Source organism: Myxine glutinosa, chromosome 3, assembly GCF_964187855.1.
Source record: "Myxine glutinosa chromosome 3, kmMyxGlut1.1, whole genome shotgun sequence".
Lineage (NCBI taxonomy): Eukaryota > Metazoa > Chordata > Myxini > Myxiniformes > Myxinidae > Myxine > Myxine glutinosa.
Window position 1 is genome coordinate 91,654,457 of NC_136263.1, and position 13,608 is coordinate 91,668,064.

At 46.3% G+C, this 13,608-nt stretch overlaps 1 protein-coding gene across 3 annotated transcripts in view; it reads right to left on the reverse strand.

Moving 5' to 3' along the window:
- ASPSCR1 (ASPSCR1 tether for SLC2A4, UBX domain containing) overlaps nt 1-13,608 on the reverse strand; it is a 133,693-nt gene that overhangs the window by 105,548 nt on the left and 14,537 nt on the right. For all 3 annotated transcript variants that reach the window (XM_078774255.1, XM_078774258.1, XM_078774256.1), the window contains exon 3: nt 12,358-12,469. In XM_078774255.1, the coding sequence (XP_078630381.1) occupies nt 12,358-12,469 (112 nt within the window). The remainder of the gene's footprint in view (nt 1-12,357; nt 12,470-13,608) is intronic.

Here is a 13,608-nt window from a genome sequence, read left to right on the forward strand (position 1 = left end):
GGAAACAAACAAACAAGGGATGTGGGAAACGATGAGAGGTAGGAAAGCATGCAGGGGGTGGTCAGGAAGGATAAACGAGCAAAAGCTTTTTTGTGGGTGGGTGGGGGGGGGGGAGGGGGAGGAGGGAAGGTGGGTGGGGGGAGTGGTTTAACAGACAGAGAAAAGATCATGCTTGGATTGGGTATGATCTGAGATAGTGGTGAACTGCTTTCTTGAAGACATGGAGGGAAGAATGAGATAAAATAGGATGTGGGAGTTGTTCAATAGGCACCAAAACAAGAGGAGCGAATGGTTAGAGGTGAACCGTGATCCTGGATTTAGGTAGTTTACACGAGGATGGATTGCTGGTGGATCACGTCCACATGCGACTTGCAAATACATAAGGGGAGAGGAGAGCATGCAGAGGGCAGGCAGAAGGTGCAAGACCAGAAAGGAGGTGGCAAAAGACAGAGACCACCGACTGGTTGGCAATGGCATAGTGATATTTACACCAAAAGTTCTTATAGCGAGAAAAACAAAAAACAAATATTCATAATTTTACAATCGCATGAGATGATTTTCAAACAAGCGTTACGCCTAGGTCCCCCGTCGGTGAAGTGATGCGAGTTGACAAAGTGGAAGACGCAAGGCGGCCATCTTGGATTTTGACGTGGCGACCCAATTTTCAATAGCGTTCTTCCTTATGCCGAGGTACACCCATACACCAAATTAGAAGTTGGTACTTCGCTTATTTTTCAAGATATTCATCTCACAAGGTTCAGACATACATGGCGGCGGCCATCTTGGATTTGGACGTGGCGACCCAATTTTAAACAGCGTTCTTCCTTGTGCCTAGATACACCCACACACCAGATTAGAAGTTGGTACTTGGCTTATTTTTCAAGATATTAATCTCACAAGGTTCAGACATACATGGCGGTGGCCATGTTGGATTTTGACGTGGCGACCCAATTTTCAATAGCGTTCTTCCTTGTGCCGAGATACACCCAGACACCAGATTAGAAGTTGGTACTTGGCTTATTTTTCAAGATATTCAGCTCACAAGGTTCAGACATACATGGCGGTGGCCATCTTGGATTTTGACGTGGGTTGCACCCACACACCAAATTCGAATGCGGTCCTTCGCTTACGCACGCACGGATGGACGGGAAAACCATAGCCCCCCTTTCGCTCCCGGGGGGACAAAAAGATTGGCAGAACTTGTTCGGTAAACATGGAAAATGAAACCGCGCAATAAGAATTCTTTCTATTAAAGCCAAAAATGTAGATAAATATGGTTGCTCTGGGAACCCTCCACCTCCCCCACCTACCCACAAAAAGTGCTTCAGCAGACTATGCCCACCAATACATTTTTAAATCCAGCTGGCACGGTCTTCAAGCAGCCATCAATCATCAGGACTGGTCTCCCATCTCTACCACCTCTGACATCAACTCATCCTGGGAATTCTTTCAAAGTAAATTGCTCTCTCTCTCATGCACAGATTTATACCATCTCGTCTTCAGTTGTCATACCCTTCCTCCCGTCCATGGTACACGGAATCTTGTGGTGAGGCTGTTGCCCTGAAACAACTTGCTTTCGTCTCCTGGAAAGCAAATCCAACGGAAGGAAATCTCATTTCCTTTCACAAAGCCCGAAACAAGTGTGTGTCCACCCTCAGGAGAGCCAGGAAACAATATCTCACCGTTCTCAAGACCGAACTCTCTTATCTGTCTCCCTCTTCCAAATCCTGGTGGCGTCTGGTCAAATCTGTTTCTGGTGTTTGTTCCCCCTCCATCCCCTCCCTCCCTCACCTCAAACGGCTTAACGGCTGACTCCGCACGTGAAAAAGCTGAATGCCTCAACTCTGTGTTTGCCTCTAAATCTTGTGTCCCAAACCCATCCCTCTCTGTACCCACCGTACCCAGTCGTACCCAGCTGCTCCTGGACTCTGTGTCCTTTCCTCCTGACAAGGTGGAAAAGTTTCTGTCAACCCTCGACTCTGATTCTGCAACTGGTCCTGACGGCATCAGCCCACGGGTCCTAAAATCATGTTCTTCTGCTCTTTCACTCCCTCTTTCTGTTCTCTTCACCCTCTCTTTTGCTCAAGGTCATCTGCCATCTGCTTGGAAATCAGCCAACATCACCGCTTTGCACAAAAAAGGTGCAAAAACAGATCCCAGCAACTACAGACCAATCAGCCTTCTCCCAATTATCAGCAAAGTCATGGAATCCATCATTGCTTCAGATATTAAATCTTTCCTCTTCTCCAATGGCTTGATCTCTGATCATCAATTTGGTTTCAGACCTGGTCACTCTACTCTGGACATGCTGCTTCTGCTTTCTCAACAATGGATGGAGGTCCTCAACGCCAAACAGGAAATTAGAGCTGTCTCCCTTGACATTTCACGTGCCTTCGATACGGTCTGGCACCCTGCTCTGCTCACCAAACTCTCCTCCTTTGGTATCGATGGAAATCTCCACGCATGGCTGGCGGACTTCCTCTCTGGTCGTAGTCAACGTGTGGCCCTGAATGGGTTTCTCTCATCTCCTCTTCCTGTTCAGGCTGGAGTTCCCCAAGGTAGTGTTCTGGGCCCTGTGCTTTTTCTGGTCTTCATCAATGATCTCTCTGACTCTCTTGAAAATCCTCTCTATCTCTTTGCTGACGACTCTACTCTCTGTCGCTCCATTCCTCATCCCTCATATCGGCAGTCTGCAGCCTCCTCACTCTCTGCAGACCTGGACAAAATCACAGACTGGTCAAACAAGTGGAACATGTCTTTCAATCCTGACAAATCTCACACTCTTACAATGTCTCTCCGAAAGGACCGACTGGACAACCCTCCCATCTACTTTCTCAACAATCCTCTCCAAGAAGTTCTGTCGCTCAAGCTTTTGGGTCTCACTATCTGCCATGATCTTTCTTGGGAAAACCACATTTCCAAGCTGGCCTCCAAAGCCAGTCACCGACTGGGCATCCTCCGTCGTGCGAAGTCCTTCCTTGGCACACCTGAGCTCCTCACCACATACAAGGCTTTCTTCCGCAGCTCAATGGAATACTGTTCCCCCCCTCTGGGCTGGTGCTCCTGCCTCACACCTTGCTCGGCTTCACGCTGTTGAGGCCAAAGCTTTCAGAATCATTGGAATCTCCTGCGATGTAGTCAACACCGAGGGCCTTTCACTCACTCACCGCAGGCAGGTTGGTGGTCTTTCTGTCTTCTACCGACTCCTCTCCGGCCTTGCTCCCCCAGCTCTCTCTGTGCTCTGTCCCCCCAATATTCCTTCAGGTCGCACAAGATCTGCCTGCAACCCTCTTATGGTTAAACTGCCAAAGTCTAGGCTCTCTGCTCACCTTCACTCTTTCATTCCCCTTTTCTCCCGCCTCTGGAACAAACTCCCCCACTCCCTTCAATCCCACTCCTCCCTCCAGGTCTTTAAAACAGCTGTTCACCACCATCTCTTATCTTCCCCCATCGAAAACCTTGATCTTTTCTACCCCCGGTAATTCACCCCAGAGTCCTTGCAGTGTTCATATGTTTTATTCCTCTCCCACCTCCCCCCAAGTCCTCCCGATGTCCCTGCTCTCAAATGTTGTGTTTGTGTCCTTCCCCCTCTTCCCCCCCTCTTTTGTGTCCTTCCCCCTCTCTCCCCATCTTGTCTGCCGCTCCCCTTGTTTTTTGTGTTTTGTGTGTCGGTTTGTCTTTTTGTGTGATTAATGTTAGCTCTTTCACGAGCCTCGATCTTGTATACAAAAAAAAAAAAAAAAAAAAAAAAAAAAAATTTGTTACCTCCGCCACCGAAGGTGGGTGAGGTTATGTTTTCACCCCTGTCTGTCTGTTTGTTTGTGAACCAGATATCTCAAAAAGGTGTGGACAGATTTGGACGAAATTTGGCAGAGAGATAGCGTATGTGACACGGACGAAACGATTAGATTTTGGTGAAGATCTGGATTCGGATCCGGATCGTACAATTTTTAAAGTGATTCTTAACCATTGGGAGATAGGGCCAAAAACGATACATAGCAGAATATCTCCAAAAAGTTGTCTAATGTTTCCGTGTTCCTTGGTCTCCCATCCCCATTTATTAAGCAAACATGATTGAACCGGGTCTCCATCGAGTATTCAAGTTCGCATGACCAAGCTGTCTTGAAGACATAGAGGAAAAACCATTCGATTTTACAAGTCCTACAACAACAACAACAACAACAACAACAACAACAACAACAACAACATTTTAAGGCCATTTCCCTGCAAGAGCAGGTGTTATCCTTGCAGGCCCCATGACGATCTTCTCCATTTTGCCCTATTTTCTACATCTCCCCTTGCTAACCCCCTTGCCAGCATTTCTTCTTCCACCACCTTTAGCCAAGTTTTTTTTCGGTCTTCCCCATCCTCTACTTCCTTCTACATTCATTTCCATCACTCTTCTCAAACAGTCACTTTCATCCTTCCTCAACACATGACCAAACCATCTCAACCTGTTTCTCTTCACAGCATCCATCACAGGCTCTATTCCCATCATCTTTCACAATTCATCATTTGTCTTCCTCTCTCTCTCTCAACGATACTCCGCACATCCACCGAACCATTCGCATTTCCACCCTTTCCAGCCTTCGTTGCTGCTCTACGTTCATTACCCATGTCGCGCTCCCATAAATCATAACACTTCTCACACATGCAGCAGACACCTTTCCCGAAACCTCTTCCATGCACATCTCACTCAAGCAACCGTTGCCGAGTCTGATCCACCTTCTCCATTCAGCATGTCTCCTAGGCAGTAAAATGTTTTCACAACTTCCAGCTTCATGCCATCTCCAAGATTCAACTCAACGTTTCCTCCATCTGCAGCTCCCTCTGTGCACACCTTAGACTTGAATGTAGCTGCCACACTGGTTAATGACCCTCTCAGACCACTACATTTTCGATTAACCCTCAGACCACTACATTGGCGGTCACGGTTTTTCAAAGCCGTTCCACGATCTTCACGCACGCTCGAAGTTAAGTAATTGTCACAATTGTATTTTTGTCGAAACTGTATTTATCTTACGTGGGTGTACCTTTTGTGTGTCCCTCGGAAGAATCTCGGTGTTATTCTTTCATACCTGTATAAAATAGTCAAGTATTTCGTGCCGCGCGGCCTTGTTGTTGAAGCTTCCGACCTTGAGGCTTGGTTCTCTCCGGGCATCCAAAGTGAAGTTATTTTTTCATTTGTTTGTTTGTCAAATTTCAACTCGTTATTTTATCGTCTATGCGTTATTGTTTGTTTATAGTGACTTTCCTGTAACTCGTAATCCGCGTGTGCAGCCTTGTACCCCTGTCGGTGTTTGTTAACTTAAGTCCCCTACTTCGTGTTTTGCTTGGCTCTTAGATTTTTCCCTTCTACCCCGAACATAATACTCTTTGTCTAACGTTTTAAATCCGCCCCCCCCTCCCCAAAAAAAACAAAAACAAAAAAACCAAAAACATTTATTTTCCTTTCTCCACGTGTGCTGTTGTCTCATCCTGTACTTCTGTCCAGGTGTGCTGTTCGCCCCACCCCCATTATCTCCTTGCCATCCACTTTTTGCCCTGTTCACGTGACTCGTGGTTGTCCCTCTCGGCCTTCCCCCCATTGGTGTTTTGTGCATATAAGATTGTTCACGGTTATAAAAAAAATATTATTTAAATATGTTTAAACTTTCCCCTTCAGTGTTTTATTCAGTGGTATATTACAACACGCTGTTTTTCTTCCTATTTAAAAGGCTTTTTTCAATTTCTTCTCCAACTCATTCCACTTCAAAAAAAAATAATTCAATCTCTTATACGTCTCCCTCACTGCATGTTCTAAATTCACATTCAGACCACCCCTCCTCCATCGTTCTTATTCGGATTGCTAACTTGAAAATCACAATAAACCCAATTTGTTATCAATGTTCGTCTTTCATTAATCATCCACTTTATAAACTCCCCTCTTGCCCCTCCCCTCCAAATCCCCCCCCTTGCCCCTACACTCCTAAACTCCCCCCTTGCCCCTCCACTCCTAAACTCCCCCCTTGCCCCTCCACTCCTAAACTCCCCCCTTGCCCCTCCACTCCTAAACTCCCCCCTTGCCCCTCCACTCCTAAACTCCCCCCTTGCCCTTCCCCTCCTAAACTCCCCCCTTGCCCCTCCCCTCCAAACGCCCCCCCCTTGCCCCTACACTCCTAAACTCCCCCTCCACTCCTAACTCCCCCCTTGCCCCTCCCCTCCTAAACTCCCCCATCACTCCTCCCCTTTAAAACTCCCCCCCAACCCCTCCCATTCAAATCTCCCCCCACACCATTCCTCTCCAATTCTCCCTCCTCCCCCCCTCCTCCTCAAAGCTGCCTCCTCCCCACTTTGTCTCCCTTCTATCTCATACCTCCACATACCCCAACCTTCTACTTTTCTCTGCCCCCCTCTCAAACAACCCCTCACTGTGCCTCATCCCTTCACCATCAAACCTTTCGTCCTCCTCATCCTTCCCTTTCTTGTAACTCTTCTGTAATCTCTCACACACTATCAACTGCTCTCCCTACCTCCCCCTCTCATCCTTCATCTTACCCTACACCTCACACCTCCCCTCCCTTGTCCTGTACCCAATGCTCCCCCTCTCTCTTCATTAACGGTATGGACCTCAAACATCCGGGGCCTTCGCTCCAACCTGACTGATCTCTCCATACAGGTTGCTTCTGACAATCCAGACTTGATCTGCTTAACAGAAACGTACCTCCTTCAAGATGTCTCTGATTCCTTAATATCTCTTCCTGGTTACTCCCTCCTCCGGTATGATAGACCTGAGCCTCGTCCTGGTGGTGGGGTGGCTATCTTTATCAAAAACTCTCTTCCTCACTCTCCTTGCACTGCCCTCTCTCCACGGCTTCCTCTCCGCTCCCACCTTTTGTTCATATGTGTTCTGTACCGTCCTCCAAACAGTGATGACTCCATTTACATTTCACTGTCTGACAACATGGACCAACTTCTATCCACTCATCCCAACTCTCTCTTCCTCATATGTGGTGACTTCAACTGTCATCACGCCAGCTGGTTGGGTGTGGGTTCCTCTCTCACCAGTCATGGCACCTCAGCAAAGGACTTCTGTGACTCACTGGGATTGACACAATCTGTCAATTTCCCGACCCGCATCTCAGCCAATGGAGTATCTTCTCTTCTAGACTTGGTTATGACAAACTTCCCTGCTAATGTCTGTTGCTCTTCTTCTGCTCCAATCGGTTCTTCTGATCATGTGCTTGTTAAAGTGGACATCTCTCTGGCCATTCTGAGAGAGCCTCCTCAGCGTCGACAAGTCTGGCATTTCACTCAGGCCGACTGGGACAGTCTTCAATCAAGCAGCTATCAATCATCTGGATTGGTCTCCCATCTCCACTGCCTCTGACATCAATTCTTCCTGGGAATTCTTCCAAAGCAAACTGCTCTCCCTCATGCACAGATTTATCCCATCTCGTCTTCAGTTGTCTTACCCTTCCTCCCGTCCATGGTACACTGAATCTTGTGGTGAGGCAGTTGCCCTGAAACAACTTGCCTTTGCCTCTTGGAAGGCTAATCCAACTGAAGGCAATCTCAGTTCCTTCCACCATGTAATCTATTGTAAAATCTATTGTAAAATGTGTGTAAAAGTGGAGCTCAATTGTAAAATGTGTGTTAAAGTGGCAAATCTATTGTAAAATGTGTGTAAAAGTGGCGACAATTGTAAAATGTGTGTAAAAGTGGCGACTCAATTGTAAAATGTGTGTAAAAGTGGCACATCTATTGTAAAATGTGTGTAAAAGTGGCACATCTATTGTAAAATGTGTGTAAAAGTGGCGACTCAATTGTAAAATGTGTGTAAAAGTGGCACATCTATTGTAAAATGTGTGTAAAAGTGGCACAATTGTGTGTAAACACACTGTAAACACAAGTGTAAACACAAGTGTGTGTAAACACAAGTGTGTGTCTACCCTCAGGAGGGCCAGGAAGCACTATCTCTCCACACTCAAGAATGAACTCTCAAACCTGTCTCCTTCCTCCAAATCCTGGTGGCGTCTGGTCAAATCCGTTTCTGGCGTTTGTTCCCCCTCCATCCCCTCCCTTACCTCAAATGGCTACACAGTTGACACCGCACGTGACAAAGCCGAATGCCTCAACTCTGTGTTTGCCTAAAAATCTTGTGTCCCAAACCCATCTCTCTCTGTTCCCACCTTACCCAGTCGAACCCAACTGCTCCTGGACTCTGTGTCCTTCTCTCCTGACAAGGTGGAGGAGTTTTTGTCAAACCTCGACTCTGATTCTGCAACTGGACCAGACGGCATCAGCCCACGGGTCTTAAAATCCTGCTCTGCCGCTCAATCTCACCCTCTCTCTGTTCTTTTCACCCTCTCTTTTGCTCAAGGTCATCTGCCAGCATCCTGGAAATCAGCAAACATTACCGCTTTACACAAAAAATGTGCAAAAACAGATCCTTGCAACGACAGACCAATCAGCCTGCTCCCAATTATCAGCAAAGTCATGGAATCCATCACTGCCTCGGATATCAAATCCTTCCTCTTCTCCAATGGCTTGATCTCCGATCATCAATTTGGATTCAGACCAGGTCATTCTACTCTGGACATGCTGCTTCTGCTGTCTCAACAATGGATGGAGGTCCTCAATGCCAAACAGGAAATCAGAGATGTCTCCCTTGACATATCACGTGCCTTCGATACGGTCTGGCACCCAGCTCTGCTCACCAAACTCTCCTCCTATTGTATCCACGGAAATCTCCATGCATGGCTTGCGGACTTCCTCTCTGGTCGTAATCAACGTGTGGCCCTGAATGGATTTCTCTCATCTCCCCTTCCTGTTCAGGCTGGAGTTCCCCCAAGGCAGTGTCCTGGGCCCTGTGCTTTTTCAGGTCTTCATCAATGATTTATCTGCCTCTCTGGGAAATCCTCTCCATCTCTTTGCTGATGACTCCACTCTCTGCCGCTCCATTCCACTTCCTTCAGATCGGCAGTCTGCAGCCTCCTCACTCTCTGAAGACCTGGACAAAATCACAGACTGGTCAAACAAGTGGAACATGTCTTTAAATCCTGACAAATCTCACACTCTTACTATGTCGCTCCGAAAAGATCGACTGGTCAACCCTCCCATCAACTTTCTCAACAATCCTCTCCAAGAAGTTCTGTCGCTCAAGCTTTTGGGTCTCACTATCTGCCATGATCTTTCTTGGGAAAACCACATTTCCAAGCTGGCCTCCAAAGCCAGTTGCCGACTGGGCATCCTCCGTCGTGCGAAGTCCTTCCTTGGCACACCTGAGCTCCTCACCATATACAAGGCTTTCATCCGCAGCTCAATGGAATACTGTTCTCCCCTATGGGCCGGTGTTCCTGCCTCACACCTAGCTCGACTTCACGCTGTTGAAACCAAAGCTTTCAGAATCATTGGAATCTCCCGCGATGAAGCCATCTCCGAGGGGCTTTCACTCGCTCACCGCAGGCAGGTAGGTGGTCTTTCTGTCTTCTACCGACTCCTCTCCGGCCTTGCTCCCCCAGCTCTCTCTGTGCTCTGTCCCCCAAATATTCCTACAGGTCACACAAGATCTGCCAGCAACCCTCTGATGGTTAAACTGCCGAAATCTCGGCTCTCTGCTCACCTTCACTCTTTCATTCCTCTTTTCTCCCACCTCTGGAACAAACTCCCAAACTCCCTTCAATCCCACTCCTCCCTCCAGGTCTTTAAAACAGCTGTTCACCACTATCTCTTATCTTCCCCCATCCAAAACCTTGATCTTTTCTGCCCCCGCTAATTCACCCCAGATCCACCTTGTTTGAAATTCCAACTTCTTTCCTGGAAGTCCTGGCAGTGTCCATAAGTTTTATACCTCTCCCACCCCCCCCCCCCCCTTCCCATGTCTCCCCCCCCCCAAAAGCCCTCCCCCTCCCACAGATCTCTCGATGTCTCGATGTCTCTCGGTCCCTGCTCTCAAATGTTGTTTGTGTCCTTCCCGCTCTCTCCCCATCTTGTCTACCGCTCCCCATGATATATGTTTTATGTGTCGGTTTGTCTTTCTGTGTGATTAATGTTCGCTCTTTCACGAGCCTCGATATTGTATACAAAAAAAAACCAAAAAAAAAAAACCCCCACTCGGCGCACATTCTACATTGAATGGAGTTCACTACGACACCCTTCCTGCACACAGCACACGGCCACTTCCCAGTTCTTTCCACCTCACCACATGCTTTACCACATGCCATCACCTTAGTCCTTCCGATATTCACCTTCAGACCTTTTGTCTCCATACATTCCTTCCACTTTTTCATCTTGTCCTTCAGTCCATCCATACTCTCCCCAATCAACACCAGATCATCTGCAGACAACAACTCCCACGGCAAACCCTCCTTTACGTTCCGATCCAGCACCTCCATCACAGCTACAAATAGTAGTGGACTCAGTACCGACTCTTGACGCACTCCCACCTTCACCTCAAACTCACAACTGTTCCCGTCCTTCGTCTTTACAGCTAGGTACGCTCTCTCATACATTGCCATCACCACCCTGATAAACCATTCCTCCACTCCTAACTTCCTCAATGCCCATGTCACTACTTCACGTGGAACCCTATCGAATGCTTTCTCCAGATCAACAAACACAAGAAACAACTTCTTCCTCTTCTCCATGTACTTCTCCTGCAACTGCCTTACAATAAAAAGCACGTCTGTCGTTCCTCTTCCTGGCATAAATCCAAACTGCATTTCGTCGATCTTCAAGTTTTCTTCCTTATCCTCTTCCCCAACACCCTTTCCATTACCTTCATTCCATGCTCTAATAACTTTATCGCTCTATACGAGCCACAGTCCAGAGGGTCACCTTTCCCCTTGTATAGAGGGACGAGGGTACTCAGTTTCCAATCCTCTGGAATGTGGCCTTCTTTCACCACCAGATTACAGATCTCTGTCATTCTCTTCACACCCCAATTTCCCGCTGCCTTCAACATATCTACCACAACTCCCGTCGGCCCTCCGCTTCTCTACTCTTCATTGCTTTTATCGCTTCCTCAACTTCCTTCTCAGTTATCTACTCTGCCGGTCCTAAAACTGGGTTACTCTCTATGTTGCCGTCCCATTCATTCTCTGCATTCAACAGCATTTCCATGTCATTACAAGTCCTACAAAAGAACAGATTTGGCGGGACAGTTAGCAACGAAGCTTAAACTTCACCAGAGCGCAGAAAACTGCTGTGGTTACCATATTGAGTGGCTTAGTTTGGAGGAGGATTCCAACGTGTTGCTCGATCGACCTCTGACGAACCAAATTGAGCAAGCTAAAGTAGCTGTTAGGCCCTCATTCCACCTCAGTGCATCTGGGCCGATTGGCCGACGCAACCGCCGTAACAAACAATATTTACATCCAGTACATTCGGGATCTTCCCCCTTCCCTGAACCCCCAGGACTCTACAAAAACCTTTTGCCCACCTAAAGGTTTCCCATGCACCCCCCCCCCCCTCTCCTTTATACCCTGATACAACCACCAGTATTTAACTCATGCCATCCAGCAGTTGTTGAGTGGATACAAGTCAAACAAACACACACACACAAACTAGAACAGCACTCGGTAGAGCGCATGCCTCCGCCATGCTAAACAGTTTATGTTTTGCATCCCACTGATAGGCTGGATCTGGATTTGGACCTGAACCAAAATCTAATCGGCTTGCTCCCGTCACCAAACCAACTCGTCCACCAAGTTTAGTCATAACTCGTCCATAACTTTTTTAAATATCATGTTATATATCGCTTTTGGCCGGATCTCTCAAAGGTGAAGAATCACTTAAAAATTAAATAATTCTTGTATCCGAATCCATATTCAGATCTTCACCACAATCTAATAGACTCATCCTTGTCACACACCCAATCTGTCCACCAATTTTCATCCAAATCCGTCCATAACGACGGCATTTCGTCCAAATCCATCCAATATCCACAACTTTTGAAATCCTGCTATATATCGTTTTTGGCCCCATTTCCCAATGGTGAAGATTCGCTTTTAAAAATTGTACTAGCCGAATCCGAATCGTCACAAAAATCTAATCATTTTGTCTTTGTCACATACACTACCTCTCTGCCAAATTTCGTCCGAATCTGTCCACAACTTTTTGAGATATCCTGTTCACAAACAAACAGACAGACAGGGGTGAAAACATAACACCCATCCACCTTCGGTGGCGGAGGTAACAAACAAAGACACTTCTCAAATTATTAGATGACAGCATCATAGCTGGACTGGATTCTCAAATCCCAAAATTAAAACGTCTCTTTAATATCTGCATCGTATTCTTCAGGAGGAAATCACTCATTTTAAGATTTTGTGCAAAGAAAAACATCATGTGAAACTTCAAAATTTAAATGGATACCTGATGCTCAGAAGAACATGGATGTGAAGCAGCAACCATCTCCAGCTTTGCATTATTTGGCAGGTTGGAATAACGGATTTGCTCCGATGGCCGCAGCACTCTGTGCTGAAATCTAAAGACAACATATTAAGTCATTAAATCAGAAAAAAAGAGCATGAACCACAATGCATAATGGGAATAAAACATTCTCAATTTTGTATTTTTCTATCAAATGTTCAAAGTGAAGCTGTCCAAAATTCAAGTTTTTGTGTGAGAACTGAAATTGGACTGACAAGTTACAAATAATCTACTATATTCTGATACCAGGAAGGTGAAAAAAAGAGATTTTATACATGTAGTGACAGTCACCCCAGCATGGGACACAATATGTATTTTCTGTTTACTGATGGTAATAAATCAATCCACAACACAGAGGCAGAATACCGATTTCCAAATGAACTTTTCCTCTCCACCAACCTAATTCAGTCCCTAAATACAGTGATCGAGCTAGGCCTTATCGAACATGACTGCCTCAAAACACCCACTACTCACCATCTCCTCTCCCCACCCAACTTCCACTTTATTCTCGCATGAGAACCAAGCTCCTACTAAGCAATTTGCCTTCCATTTTCATGAGGATATTTGTTGAGGCGCTTAGGTTTTAATTTCACACAGAAGCCAAGCAGAGTCTAGTTGAACTACACTGAGCTGCATGTGGAGTCGGTACAAAGTTTGGAATTCGGAGGGGTAGTTTGATCCAGCTGGTGGAGGGCAGTTGTGCAATTTCGGATTCTTTCAACATCTCAATTTTCAGCAGGCCTTGAGCACAGTGAAGTAGCTTGCGATGGTAGATGTGTATGACATAGACAACAAGTTAACAATAAAGGTTGACAATACAATTATTAATTCTGTTCATGAATTAGGAGTTTTGTAACTTTGAATTGAATAATTTATACTTCAAATTGGCAATTACCATTCTGAATTCAAAAGTAACACAGCCACATCTCTGTATCATGTGTCAGGTTACAAATGAAATTACACCATGCGAACATTGAATGTGAATCCACGTGACTCTCAGTAAACTGATTACGTATTCCATAGTGGAACACTAAAATGTGAATATAGAGCGCCATGGAGGACTGAAGGTTATTTCCCCAACAGGCGGGGTGACTGGAGACGGAACGGATAAAGCAGAATTGGGTAGGGACTATTTGAATGGAATTGACTTTGTTTAATGGGGTCCTGATGTGATTTTGCCAATGCCCAGTTTTG